The following is a 15,442-nucleotide window of genomic DNA, read 5'->3' on the forward strand; positions in this document are numbered from 1 at the left end:
AACATTCTCTTATTATTATAATCAAATGACAGCAGTCATTTCCATTTCTAATATAAGTGTTTAGGCCCACTTACAATGACAATAACAAAAAATATTGTTTTTCATGAACTGTGTACTTGTATTGTTTGTCTGGGTGGAGGTCCTGCTTTGGAAATAATTTGTACCCCTTTCAGACATTAAAACATTCACATGTTGCACAATGAGATGTAAGCGGAGGATCATGTGTACATTCCTCCAACTTACTGTTTGTAAAAAATATATTTTTATTAGTATTTATTGAATATACTAACAGCATTTCATGATTAATATTTATAAATTAAGATTCCTAATAAATGACACTAGAATAAGCACACATTTGATTGGTAAATCATAGTGTAGCGACCTGGAATGACATTTTACGTGTGGTGTTGGAGTTGTCCGACTTTTTGTGTGGCTATAAACGCATCACTGGCTAAGTGCCATATGTGCATGTGTTGGCGCAAGTGAGAAAGAGCGAGCGGCTGCTGTTGATATAACAAAGTTGATTTTGGTCTGGTTTGTACTGCAGAAAATGACCAGTTTTGCTAGATATAATTTTTTTTACTAATGTTTTGGGGATGTGTTTTTTTGATTGATTGAAACTTTACATATTCCGTACAATTGACCACTAAATGGTAACACCCCAATAAGTTTTTCAACTTCTTTAAGTCGGGGTCCACGTAAATCAATTCATGGTAATGAATTAATTTATGGACGACAATAAAGAGTTTTGCTCAGTAAAGTGATGGATGGAATTCATGTCCTCAAAGCGTCTCGACAGACGTTACAATATTTTAACAATAATGACGAAAACTGTTTTCTCTGTCGTGTCCGTGTGCCGAAAATTGTTATGCACTTATTTTTTTTATTTGATTTTGTGCGTGGCATAGATTTGCCGTTCCCAGAGGACGCTTGAGCAGTGCGCAATTGCACAGGCACGCACCTTAGAGGGAACGTTGGTTGCCGTCATATTTTAATCAGCGACACAGTATGACGTGGCCGGGATACGTTTGGGGTAAAACATTATATGAAACGCCTTGTCATTCAATAATTCACATTGTGTGTAATTACATTACAACGTGCTTCTTCACGCAATCACCATCACTTTTATTGGCAAGGTATGCGTAACACACAATTAGTTTGACTGTTTGGACTTTGCTCTCTTTGTTCAATGTAAACAATAAATATCAATTAACTAAAATATAAACAAGTAAATAACTATGTGCAAGATTAATGGGATAATAGTGCAGTGGTAAATAGAAGGATGAAGAATATTATACATCTATAAACAAGCTTATTGGTGTGTCTAGTGCAGTGTTTTTCAACCACTAGTGTGCCGTGGGAGATTATCTAATTTCACCTATTTGGGTTAAAAATATTTTTCGCAAACCAGTAATTATAGTCTGCAAATGATGTGTTGTTGTTGAGTGTCGGTGCTGTCTAGAGATCGGCAGAGTAACCGTGTAATACTCTTCCATATCAGTAGGTGGCAGCCGGTAGCTAATTGCTTTGTAGATGTCGGATACAGTGGGAGGCAGTGTGCAGGTTAAAGGTATCTAATGCTTAAACCAAAAATAAACAAAAGTTGAGTGCCCCTAAGAAAAGGCATTGAAGCTTAGGGAAGGCTATGCAGTACGAAACTAAAACTGAACTGGCTTACAAAGTAAACAAAAACAGAATGCTGGACGACAGCAAAGACTTACTGTGGAGCAAAGACGGCGTCCACAATGTACATCCGAACATGACATGACAATCAACAATGTCCCCACAAAGATGGATAAAATCAACTGAAATATTCTTGATCGCTAAAACAATGTAGATGCGGGAAATATCGCTCAAAGGAAGACATGAAACTGCAACAGGAAAATACCAACAAAATGGGAAAAGCCACCAAAATAGGAGCGCAAGACAATAACTAAAACACTACACACAGGAAAACAGCAAAAAACTCCAAATAAGTCATGGCGCGATGTGACAGGTGGTGACAGTACACCTACTTTGAGACAAGAGCTATAGTGATGCATGCTTGGTTATAGTTTGAATTCATATCCAACAATTGCGACAACGACTTTTTACTGTCAACTGAGTTTAGTTTTTTTAATGATTTCTGCTGTTGGTGTGCCTTCGCATTTTTTCAATGCAAAAAATGTGCCTTGGCTCAAAAAAGGTTGAAAAACACTGGTGTATTGGAAGAAACTGCTGTTCTAAATGTGTCCACTGGATGTCACAATAGCAATTCTTTGTATCTTTGTAGATGATGCTACATATGTAGGAAATGAACCATGTGATGTTAGTACATCAGTCGAGGAAAATGATCAAACTAAATAAATAACTCCCTGTAATTTGATTTTGATATAATTTTTTTTTATCTTGATAGATTGAAAATTAATACCAATGAGTTGATTGATGAACACTATCACATAATTTATTCAGAAAATATATATAAGGACAAATAAAGTAGATATATTATTAACCGCAACAGGTAATTGTAAAAAAACAACAACAAAGATTAAGATTTGTACAATTTCAGAATGTGCTTGTTCTATTTCTAAACAAAGGAAACAATCTAAAGTTGTCTTTATTTTTAAGTTATCGTGCCGTGATTTTACCAGTTCGGCCCACTTGGGAGTATATTTTTCTATGTGGCCTGGTAGCAAATGTGTCATGGACCCGTACAGCTATTCTATTTGAGGAGCGCCCTCTTGTGGAGCCCTAATAAAAATCCCAAGTAGATAGGTGAATTGATTAATAAACATATTATTGATTATTTTAAGTTTTTGTTCGAGCCCCCTTTTCACTTGATACTTTAAAACAGGGGTGTCAAACGTACGGCCTAAGGGCCGGATCAGGCCCACGAACAGGATTTATCCGGCCCGCGGGATGAGTTTGCTAAGTATAAAAATTAACCTGAAATTTTTGAATGAAATAAAAACTGCTGTTGTAAATGTGTCCACTGGATGTCGCAATTATTTGTATCTTTGTAGATGATGCTACATATGTACAAAATGAACCACATGATGTTAGTACATCAGTCGAGAAAAATTAGCAAACTACATAAATATCATCCTGTAATTTGATTTAGATTTTTTTTTTTATCTTGATAGATTGAAAAGTAACACCAATGAGTTGACTGATGAACATTATCACACAATTTATTCATAAAATATAAATAACAACAATTAAAGTATATATACTATTAACTGGACTCTCACACTATTATGCTAGATCCAATATGGACTGGACTCTCACACTATTATGTTAGATCCACTATGGACTGGACTCTCCCACTATTATGTTAGATCCACTATGGACTGGACTCTCACACTATTATGTTAGATCCAATATGGACTGGACTCTCACACTATTATGTTAGATCCACTATGGACTGGACTCTCACACTATTATGTTAGATCCAATATGGACTGGACTCTCACACTATTATGTTAGATCCACTATGGACTGGACTCTCACACTATTATGTTAGATCCACTATGGACTGGACTCTCACACTATTATGTTAGATCCACTATGGACTGGACTCTCACACTATTATGTTAGATCCACTATGGACTGGACTCTCACACTATTATGCTGGCCCCACTATGGACTGGACTCTCACCTTATTATGTTAGATCCACTATGGACTGGACTCTCACACTATTACGTTAGATCCACTATGGACTGGACTCTCACACTATTATGTTAGATCCACTATGGACTGGACTCTCACACTATTACGTTAGACCCACTATGGACTGGACTCTCACACTATTATGTTAAATCCACTATGGACTGGACTCTCACAATATTATGTTAGATCCACTATGGACTGGACTCTCACATTATTATGTTAGATCCACTATGGACTGGACTCTCACATTATTATGTTAGATCCACTATGGACTGGACTCTCACACTATTATGTTAGATCCACTATGGACTGGACTCTCACTAGTATGTTAGATCCACTATGGACTGGACTCTCACACTATTATGTTAGATCCACTATGGACTGGACTCTCACACTATTATGTTAGATCCACTATGGACTGGACTCTCACACTATTACGTTAGATCCACTATGGACTGGACTCTCACACTATTACGTTAGATCCACTATGGACTGGACTCTCACACTATTATGTTAAATCCACTATGGACTGGACTCTCACAATATTATGTTAGATCCACTATGGACTGGACTCTCACATTATTATGTTAGATCCACTATGGACTGGACTCTCACATTATTATGTTAGATCCACTATGGACTGGACTCTCACACTATTATGTTAGATCCACTATGGACTGGACTCTCACAATATTATGTTAGATCCACTATGGACTGGACTCACACTATTATGTTAGATCCACTATGGACTGGACTCTCACACTATTATGTTAGATCCACTATGGACTGGACTCTCACAATATTATGTTAGATCCACTATGGACTGGACTCTCACATTATTATGTTAGATCCACTATGGACTGGACTCTCACACTATTATGTTATATCCACTATGGACTGGACTCACATTATTATGTTAGATCCACTATGGACTGGACTCTCACAATATTATGCTAGATCCACTATGGACTGGACTCTCACACTATTATGTTAGATCCACTATGGACTGGACTCTCACATTATGTTAGATCCACTATGGACTGGACTCTCACACTATTATGCAAGATCCACTATGGACTGGACTCTCACACTATTATGCTAGATCCACTATGGACTGGACTCTCACTATTATGCTAGATCCACTATGGACTGGACTCTCACACTATTATGTTAGATCCACTATGGACTGGACTCTCACAATATTATGCTAGATCCACTATGGACTGGACTCTCACACTATTATGTTAGATCCACTATGGACAGGACTCTCACACTATTATGCTAGATCCACTATGGACTGGACTCTCACATTATTATGTTAGATCCACTATAGACTGGACTCTCACTATTATGTTAGATCCACTATGGACTGGACTCTCACTATTATGTTAGATCCACTATGGACTAGACTCTCACTATTATGTTGGATCCACTATGGACTGGACTCTCACAATATTATGTTAGATCCACGATGGACTGGACTCTCACAATATTATGTTAGATCCACCATGGACTGGACTCTCACAATATTATGTTAGATCCACTATGGACTGGACTCTCGCTATTATGTTAGATCCACTAGGGACTGGACTCTCACACTATTATGTTAGATCAACTATGGACTGGACTCTCACACTATGTTGGATCCACTATGGACTGGACTCTCACACTATTATGTTAGATCCACTATGGACTGGACTCTCACACTATTATGTTAGATCCACTATGGACTGGACTCTCACAATATTATGTTAGATCCACTATGGACTGGACTCTCACATTATTATGTTAGATCCACTATGGACTGGACTCTCACACTATTATGTTAGATCCACTATGGACTGGACTCTCACACTATTATGTTAGATCCACTATGGACTGGACTCTCACTATTATGCTGGCCCCACTATGGACTGGACTCTCACACTATTATGTTAAATCCACTATGGACTGGACTCTCACACTATTATGTTAAATCCACTATGGACTGGACTCTCACACTATTATGTTATATCCACTATGGACTGGACTCTCACATTATTATGTTAAATCCACTATGGACTGGACTCTCACACTATTATGTTAAATCCACTATGGACTGGACTCTCACACTATTATGTTAAATCCACTATGGACTGGACTCTCACAATATTATGTTAGATCCACTATGGACTGGACTCTCACATTATTATGTTAGATCCACTATGGACTGGACTCTCACACTATTATGTTAGATCCACTATGGACTGGACTCTCACACTATTATGTTAGATCCACTATGGACTGGACTCTCACTATTATGCTGGCCCCACTATGGACTGGACTCTCACACTATTATGTTAAATCCACTATGGACTGGACTCTCACACTATTATGTTAAATCCACTATGGACTGGACTCTCACAATATTATGTTAGATCCACTATGGACTGGACTCTCACAATATTATGCTAGATCCACTATGGACTGGACTCTCACTATTATGTTAGATCCACTATGGACTGGTCTCTCACACTATTATGCTAGATCCACTATGGACTGGACTCTCACACTATTATGCTAGATCCACTATGGACTGGACTCTCACACTATTATGCTAGATCCACTATGGACTGGACTCTCACACTATTATGCTAGATCCACTATGGACTGGACTCTCACACTATTATGCTAGATCCACTATGGACTGGACTCTCACACTATTATGCTAGATCCACTATGGACTGGACTCTCACACTATTATGCTAGATCCACTATGGACTGGACTCTCACACTATTATGTTATATCCACTATGGACTGGATTCTCACAATATTATGCTAGATCCACTATGGACTGGACTCTCACACTATTATGTTAGATCCACTGTGGACTGGACTCTCACACTATTATGTTAGATCCACTATGGACTGGACTCTCACTATTATGCTGGCCCCACTATGGACTGGACTCTCACAATATTATGCTAGATCCACTATGGACTGGACTCTCACACTATTATGTTCGATCCACTATGGACTGGACTCTCACTATTATGTTAGATCCACTATGGACTGGACTCTCACACTATTATGTTAGATCCACAATGGACTGGACTCTCACACTATTATGTTAGATCCACTATGGACTGGACTCTCACACTATCATATTAGATCCACTATGGACTGGACTCTCACACTACGGTTGGTGGGGGTTCGAGGGTTCCACATCTGCGGTCCCCTCCAAGGTTTCTCATTGTCATCCCATTGGGTTGAGTTTTTCCTTGCCCTGATATGGGATCTGAGTATGTCAATGTAGCTTGTGCAGCCCTTTGAGACACTGGTGATTTAGGGCTATATAAGTAAACATTGATTGATTGATGATACCGACATGTCGAAGCAACTCTCATCACATTTTGACACAAGCGAGCCTCACCGTCCTCGTCGGTCTGCACCTCCAGCTCGCCGCTCTCCTTGACGCCCTCCGAGTTGCGCAGCACCAGCCGGACGCTGAGGTTGGCGAAGGGCGTCAGGTTGTGGATGGTGTGCTGCGGGTCGCGGCTCTGGGTGTCGTAGCACACCTCCTCGCGGGTCTGGTCCTTGCCGCCCACCCTGGAGCGGTACTGCACGGTCAGGTTGTAGCTGTGGCAGCGGGTCACGTTGTAGCCCAGGGGCTCCCAGCGCACGGTCACCTGCTTGGACTGGACGTCCAGCACCTCCAGGCGCCGTGGGCCGTGCATGGGCTCTGTGGAGACAAGAGGGAGAAGGCGTGAGCCAACATGGCTCCAATCAATTAGGCTTTGCCAAACGCCAGGTGCTGCACATTAGTCTCAATAAAAGGAGGCAAATGGCTGGAATGTATGCCGAGACACACAGGCTGTTCTTTTCTCATGCTGCACTATTCTTTTCTTTTTACACTGCAAAAACTGAAATCTAAGTAAGATTAAATATCTCAAATAAGGGTGATATTTGCTTATTTTCTGTCTGATAAGATAATTCTTCTCACTAAGCAGATTTTATGTTAGAGTGTTTTACTTGTTTTAAGGGTTTTGGTCCTAAATGATCTCAGTAAGATATTACAGCTTGTTGCTGAGATTTGATGACCTTTATTGAGTAAAACATGCTTGAAACTAGAATATCAACTGTTGCAAAGCTGTGCCATCAACACCATACTTGCCAACCTTTAGACCTCCGATTTCGGGAGGTGGGGGGTGGGGGCGTGGTCGGGGGTGTGGCAGGGCGTGGTTAAGAGGGGAGGAGTATATTGACAGCTAGAATTCACCAAGTCAAGTATTTCATACATATATATATATATATATATATATATATATATATATATATATATATATATATATATATATATATATATATATCTACATCCTGAAAATATGCAAACAAAATTGTGTTTAGATAATTGATACTTCAAACTTGCATAAATAAATATTAAGGAATATAACATAACTTGGCTTCTGAGAGCTTCAAAATGTAATGAATAAAATGCTAAAGTTGTTGATAAACAAGCAATTATTTTAATAATTGAATATGGTCATTTTAAATGAATTATTATGATCATTTAAAATTAATCATTTCAAATATGTTTATTTTAATGTATAATTCTAATGCCTGGATGTAATAAGGAGTCAGAAAAAATACAAATAAAAATACAATTAATTTTTATGTTTTTAGCAAAATATAGTAAAAATGTATTTAGTTTTGGGTTTTTTGAATTAATAAATATATTTATTTGTAGGTAAGATAAACATAATAATACAATTTATCTCTAGTCTGGATGATTTATTTCTTGTCACCCTGTTGTCCTCCCATCGAAAAAAGGCTGTCCTCACTCAGGTCCGAAATGGAGCTGGAGGGGGCGTGGCCTCCAGCTCCGGTTGAAAATCGGGAGATTTTCGGGAGAATATTTGTCCCGGGAGGTTTTCGGGAGAGGCGCTGAATTTCGGGAGTCTCCCGGAAAATTCGGGAGGGTTGGCAAGTATGATCAACACTCACAAGTAGAGATGTCGATAAATGCTTTAAAATGTAATATCGGAAATTATCGGTATCGTTTTTTTTATTATCGGTATCGTTTTTTTTTATGTTGTTGTTTTTTTGTTTGTTAAATCAACATAACAAACACAAGATACACTTACAATTAGTACACCAACCCAAAAAACCTCCCTCCCCCATTTACACTCATTCACACAAAAGGGTTGTTTCTTTCTGTTATTAATATTCTGGTTCCTACATTATATATCAATATATATCAATACAGTCTGCAAGGGATACAGTCCGTAAGCACACATGATTGTGCGTGCTGCTGGTCCACTAATAGTACTAACCTTTAACAGTTAATTTTACTCATTTTCATTAATTACTAGTTTCTATGTAACTGTTTTTATATTGTTTTACTTTCTTTTTTATTCAATAAAATGTTTTAAATTTATTTATCTTATTTTATTTTATTTTTTTTAAAGGACCTTATCTTCACCTTACCTGGTTGTCCAAATTAGGCATAATAATGTGTTAATTCCACGACTGTGTATTTTTTTAACCGATTTCTGAACTTTAAATGGGTGAATTTTGGCGAATTAAACACCTTTCTATTATTCGCTCTCGGAGCGATGACGTCACAACGTGACGTCACATCGGGAAGCAATCCGCTATTTTCTCAAACACCAAGTCAAATCAGCTCTGTTATTTTCCGTTTTTTCGACTGTTTTCCGTACCTTGGAGACATCATGCCTCGTCGGTGTGTTGTCGGAGGGTGTAACAACACGAACAGGGACGGATTCAAGTTGCACCAGTGGCCCAAAGATGCGAAAGTGGCAAGAAATTGGACGTTTGTTCCGCACACTTTACCGACGAAAGCTATGCTACGACAGAGATGGCAAGAATGTGTGGATATCCTGCGACACTCAAAGCAGATGCATTTCCAACGATAAAGTCAAAGAAATCTGCCGCCAGACCCCCATTGAATCTGCTGGAGTGTGTGAGCAATTCAGGGACAAAGGACCTCGGTAGCACGGCAAGCAATGGCGGCAGTTTGTTCCCGCAGACGAGCGAGCTAAACCCCCTGGATGTCTTGGCTCACACCGTCCCTTATGCCACCGAAGAGAAGAATATCGACCCTAGCTTCCCTAGCCTGCTGATATCTACTCCAAAACTGGACAGATCAGCTTTCAGTAAAAGAGCGCGGATGAGGGTATGTCTACAGAATATATTAATTGATGAAAACTGGCCTGTCTGCACTCTCAAAGTGCATGTTGTTGCCAAATGTATTTCATATGCTGTAAACCTAGTTCATAGTTGTTAGTTTCCTTTAATGCCAAACAAACACATACCAATCGTTGGTTAGAAGGCGATCGCCGAATTCGTCCTCGCTTTCTCCCGTGTCGCTGGCTGTCGTGTCGTTTTCGTCGGTTTCGCTTGCATACGGTTCAAACCGATATGGCTCAATAGCTTCAGTTTCTTCTTCAATTTCGTTTTCGCTACCTGCCTCCACACTACAACCATCCGTTTCAAAACATGCGTAATCTGTTGAATCGCTTAAGCCGCTGAAATCCGAGTCTGAATCCGAGCTAATGTCGCTATAGCTTGCTGTTCTTTCCGCCATGTTTGTTTGTGTTGGCATCACTATGTGACGTCACAGGAAAATGGACGGGTGTATATAACGATGGTTAAAATCAGGCACTTTGAAGCTTTTTTTTAGGGATATTGCGTGATGGGTAAAATTTTGAAAAAAACTTCGAAAAATAAAATAAGCCACTGGGAACTGATTTGTAATGGTTTTAACCCTTCTGAAATTGTGATAATGTTCCCCTTTAATATTCTGGTTCCTACATTATATATCAATATATATCAATACAGTCTGCAAGGGATACAGTCCGTAAGCACACATGATTGTGCGTGCTGCTGGTCCACTAATAGTACTAACCTTTAACAGTTAATTTTACTCATTTTCATTAATTACTAGTTTCTATGTAACTGTTTTTATATTGTTTTCTTTGTTTTTTATTCAATAAAATGTTTTAAATTTATTTATCTTATTTTATTTTATTTTTCTAAAAGGACCTTATCTTCACCATACCTGGTTGTCCAAATTAGGCATAATAATGTGTTAAGTCCACGACTGTATATATCGGTATCGGTTGATATCGGTATCGGTAGTTGGACAATATCGGAATATTGGATATCAGCAAAAAGCCATTATTGGACATCCCTACTCACAAGTATAAAACTACTTTTTTAAAGTAACAATTTCTTATTTCAAGCATTAACAAAAGAATTCATGATTTTGACACGAATGTGTCTCATAATTAAAACAGATGACAGCCAAATGGACTTTGCTGTTTTATTTTCAATGAAACAATAGAAAATACGTACTCATATAGTAGTACAGTTGGCACAGTACAGTAAACTGACAGTTAATATTTAAACATGTGACATTTCAAACAATTTTGAACATGAATAGTTCATGCACATTCAGATAAATTCTTCCAAATTGCAATTTAAAATTTTTTGTCCGGGTGCCGGGCTGTATATATGCGCACTAATTGACTGAAAGAGCATGCACTTGGCGCGATGATGTCATGTTATCCATGGAAAAATGCATTTTTAAACAATATGATTTGCCCGAGCGGCTAGGAGACCCCGAGAGTAACAAGCGGTTGCCTTGTTGCCTTTCCATTAAGAACAATAAATTAGTTTTCAGTATAAGTTTGCTGGTTTCAAGAAATGTAATGCCGAGCGCATATCATTATGTCAAGATAATGGCACTAGCATTTACTTCATTTAAGAATATTAAAAGGTCTCTTTTTTTTTCTACCAAGAAAAGTGCACTTGTTATTAGTAAGAATATATTTATTTTAAGGTATTTTTGGGTTCATTGAGGTTAGCTAATTTTACTTGTTTTGGAAAGTCTTGACAAGCCAAATTTTCTTGTTCTATTGGCAGATAATTTTGCTTAGTTCAACTAAAATACCCCTCATTTTTGTATTTTTTTTTCTTGTTTTTGAACACTGACTTTTTGCAGTGCATTTGACACCCGGTTACATTTGTTTGAAGCTGCTTCCTGTTTCAAAGTCCTTTTTGCTGCTGCTCGCTCACAGCAGACACCAGCAACACATAGCAGGTGGTGTATCATCTCTCCGCAGGACACCATCTTTCCTGCCTTTTCCCTGTCTTTGTTAGCTGGCCATTTACGCCAGCTGATACACAGTCCAGGCGGGACACAACTCCCCCACCTCTGTCGTCCTATCACCGCCAAACACGTACCTTTCTCCACCTTTTCCGCCCCCCCCCGGCCTTTTCCTAATCCTCTTTTCTTCCTCTCCCCACCTTTCCAACAAGGCTGCCAAAGGTAATAGGATCAATTTCCATTCCAGGTTACATTTGCAGCCTATTTCTCTGGAACTTAACACTTTACCACCTATTAGGGAAGAGCCGGAGCTCTATTTCGCCCGTTTCCCTGCAGAGGCAGCCCGGCGTTATGAGACCGTTTGTGGGATTTTAAGATGAGGCATGTTGGGATTTTAAATAAATGGGGATAATGCTCACTAAATTAGGTCATACCATGACTGATTGATTGAAACTTTTATTAGTAGATTGCAAAGGAAGGGAATACATGATATGAAACAGTACAGTTTACAGCAGTACAGTACATATTCCGTACAATTGACCACTAAATGGTAATACCCGAATAAGTTTTTCAACTTGTTTAAGTCGGGGGCCACGTTAATCAATACATGGTAAAAACGACGAGAATAGTAGTTTGAACGAATGGTAATGTGGAGGGGAGCGGGGTGTGTAAGGACCGGCCTCGAAAGCAGCGGCAGGTGAGTAGATTGCCCAGCTGGGGCTTGTTATCGATTCACCTGTGGGATTTTAAGATGAGGCATGTTGGGATTTTAAATAAATGGGGATAATGCTCACTAAATTAGGTCATAACATGACTGATTGATTGAAACTTTTATTAGTAGATTGCAAAGGAAGGGAATACATGATATGAAACAGTACAGATTGCACAGTACAGTACACATTCTGTACAATTGACCACTAAATGGTAACACCCGAATAAAGTTTTTCAACTTGTTTAAGTCGGGGTCCATGTTAATCAATTCATGGTAAAAACGACGATAATAGAAGTTTGAACGAATGGCACTGTGGAGGGGAGCGGGGTGTGTAAGGACCGGCCTCGAAAGCAGCGGCAGGTGAGTAGATTGCCCAGCTGGGGCCTGTTATCGAATCACCTGTGGGATTTTAAGATGAGGCTTGTTGGGATTTTAAATAAATGGGGATAATGCTCACTAAATTAGGTCATAACATGACTGATTGATTGAAACTTTTACTAGTAGATTGCAAAGGAAGGGAATACATTATATGAAACTGTACCGTTTACAGCAGTACAGTACATATTCCGTACAATTGACCACTAAATGGTAACACCTGAATAAAGTTTTTCAACTTGTTTAAGTCGGGGTCCATGTTAATCAATACATGGTAAAAACGACGAAAATAGAAGTTTGAACGAATGGCACTGTGGAGGGGAGCGGGGTGTGTAAGGACCGGCTTCGAAAGCAGCGGCAGGTGAGTAGATTGCCCAGCTGGGGCTTGTTATCGAATCACCTGTGGGATTTTAAGATGAGGCATGTTGGGATTTTAAATAAATGGGGATAATGCTCACTAAATTAGGTCATAACATGACTGATTGATTGAAACTTTTATTAGTAGATTGCAAAGGAAGGGAATACATTAATGAAACAGTACAGTTTACACAGTACAGTACATATTCCGTACAATTGACCACTTAATGGTAACACCCGAATAAAGTTTTTCAACTTGTTTAAGTCGGGGTCCATGTTAATCAATTCATGGTAAAAACGACGAGAATAGTAGTTTGAACAAATGGCACTGTGGAGGGGTGTGTGGCCTGTGGGCCTGCCGCGGAGCGGGGTGTGTAAGGACCGGCCTCGAAAGCAGCGGCAGGTGAGTAGATTGCCCAGCTGGGGCTTGTTATCGAATCACCTGTGGGATTGTGGGATTTTAAGATGAGGCATGTTGGGATTTTAAATAAATGGGGATAATGCTCAATAAATTAGGTCATAACATGACTGATTGATTGAAACTTGTATTAGTAGATTGCAAAGGAAGGGAAAACATTATATAAAACAGTACAGTTTACAGCAGTGCAGTACATATTCCGTACAATTGACCACTAAATGGTAACACCCAAATAACATTTTTCAACTTGTTTAAGTCGGGGTCCACTGAGGGTGGCGGTATAAACAACTTTAACACTGTTACAAATATGCGCCACACTGTGAACCCACACCAAACAAGAATGACAAACACATTTCGGGAGAACATCGGCACCGTAACACAACATAAACACAACAGAACAAATACCCAGAACCCCTTGCAGCACTAACTCTTCCGGGACGCTACAATATACACCTTGTTACATTGTTTAATGCATCCAGCGGGGCATCACAACAAAATTAGGCATAATAATGTGTTAATTCCACGACTGTATATATTGATATCGGTTGATAGCGGAATCAGCAATTAGGAGTTGGACAATATCGGAATATCGGCAAAAAAGCCATTATCGGACATCTCTACTAGCAATGCTAAGTGACGACAGGAAAGCTATTTGAAAGAAAACTGTATGTATGAAACAATCTAACAAATGTCTGGAGGACAAGGAAGGTGTCCTGCGTTTCTCAACATGCGATACTATTTATCCAAGAGGAGACTGAGGGCAGCTAAAAAAAGGAAGTGCTGCAACCAAAAGGGGACTGTGGAGCATATGTGTCCAACATGTGTATCCTCAAATGTTACAATGCCGAATCTGGAAGCCTGGAAGATCATGTACTAGAAATAGTACCTTCTAGTATCTGCTTTTGCCAAAGGGAAGGGCATCATTAACAAGTAAAGCTATGCTAAGTGAGTCAACTAGGTACCGTGCAGTGGGAAAAAAATGGCCAAAAGATGAAAAACTAGAACAAGTTCCAAGAAAAAAGCCAGAAGTCACAAGCAAACGGAGGGTGAGCCGACCAGAAAATGGAAGGTTTAAACCTCTTTATTTGCGGAACTATCTGGGGGCTGCACTCGCCGGGCAAGGGGACGCGCCGAACGCCGGGAGAGAATCGCAGGGTGGTCGGTCGCACGAATCCAATTAAAGCCGACGCTTTCAATAAAAAAAAAAAGAGAAATGACAAAAGCGGCAAAGTGTGACTCTCAAGCAGACAAGCTCCGGTGCTGTGATTTGTGGAGGATGTCACACTTTCATCTCGGTGGAACGCCACTGATAAATTGTCCAACGTCAACGGCATGCACACACGGAGGAGATATCATTTTTCAGCAGGAACAGCTAAATGTTTACATTTGGTTGTTAGTAGGACTCTTTTTTTTATTTTTTTTATCTCTGTCGTATTTCTTTATTTGTTGCACCGCTGGCTCCCTGCGGTGAATCTGCTGACAACGTTCAATCATAACTTGTGCTCCATGTCTCAAAATGTTTAAGTTTTGAATTTTTATTTTTTTTTTTAAAACATCCACTTTTAAAGACTGGTGATGCTTGAAAGTGTCTCTGATTCATTTGCGATGACAATGTTTGTTAGAATGGGATAATAATGTGTGACAGACAGTGAAGGAATTTATTATTTTTGATACAATGTTATGCAGAGGTGTACTTACAATATGTCACATCTTTTAGGTGCACTGTTGTATGGTGAGCTAGATGCGGCAATTCGACATGTAATCAATTGTATTGTCTTTAAGAGTCGATATGTATTTACTCAGTTCTGTAGAGTTCTTGA

At 39.2% G+C, this 15,442-nt stretch overlaps 1 protein-coding gene across 7 annotated transcripts in view; it reads right to left on the reverse strand.

The window, feature by feature from the left end:
• The window catches only part of LOC133618481 (receptor-type tyrosine-protein phosphatase mu-like), a 580,372-nt gene that overhangs the window by 259,395 nt on the left and 305,535 nt on the right, over positions 1-15,442 (reverse strand). For all 7 annotated transcript variants that reach the window (XM_072915241.1, XM_061978877.2, XM_061978875.2 and 4 more), the window contains exon 8: positions 7,063-7,371. In XM_072915241.1, the coding sequence (XP_072771342.1) occupies positions 7,063-7,371 (309 nt within the window). The remainder of the gene's footprint in view (positions 1-7,062; positions 7,372-15,442) is intronic.

Source organism: Nerophis lumbriciformis, linkage group LG19 (genome assembly GCF_033978685.3).
Source record: "Nerophis lumbriciformis linkage group LG19, RoL_Nlum_v2.1, whole genome shotgun sequence".
Lineage (NCBI taxonomy): Eukaryota > Metazoa > Chordata > Actinopteri > Syngnathiformes > Syngnathidae > Nerophis > Nerophis lumbriciformis.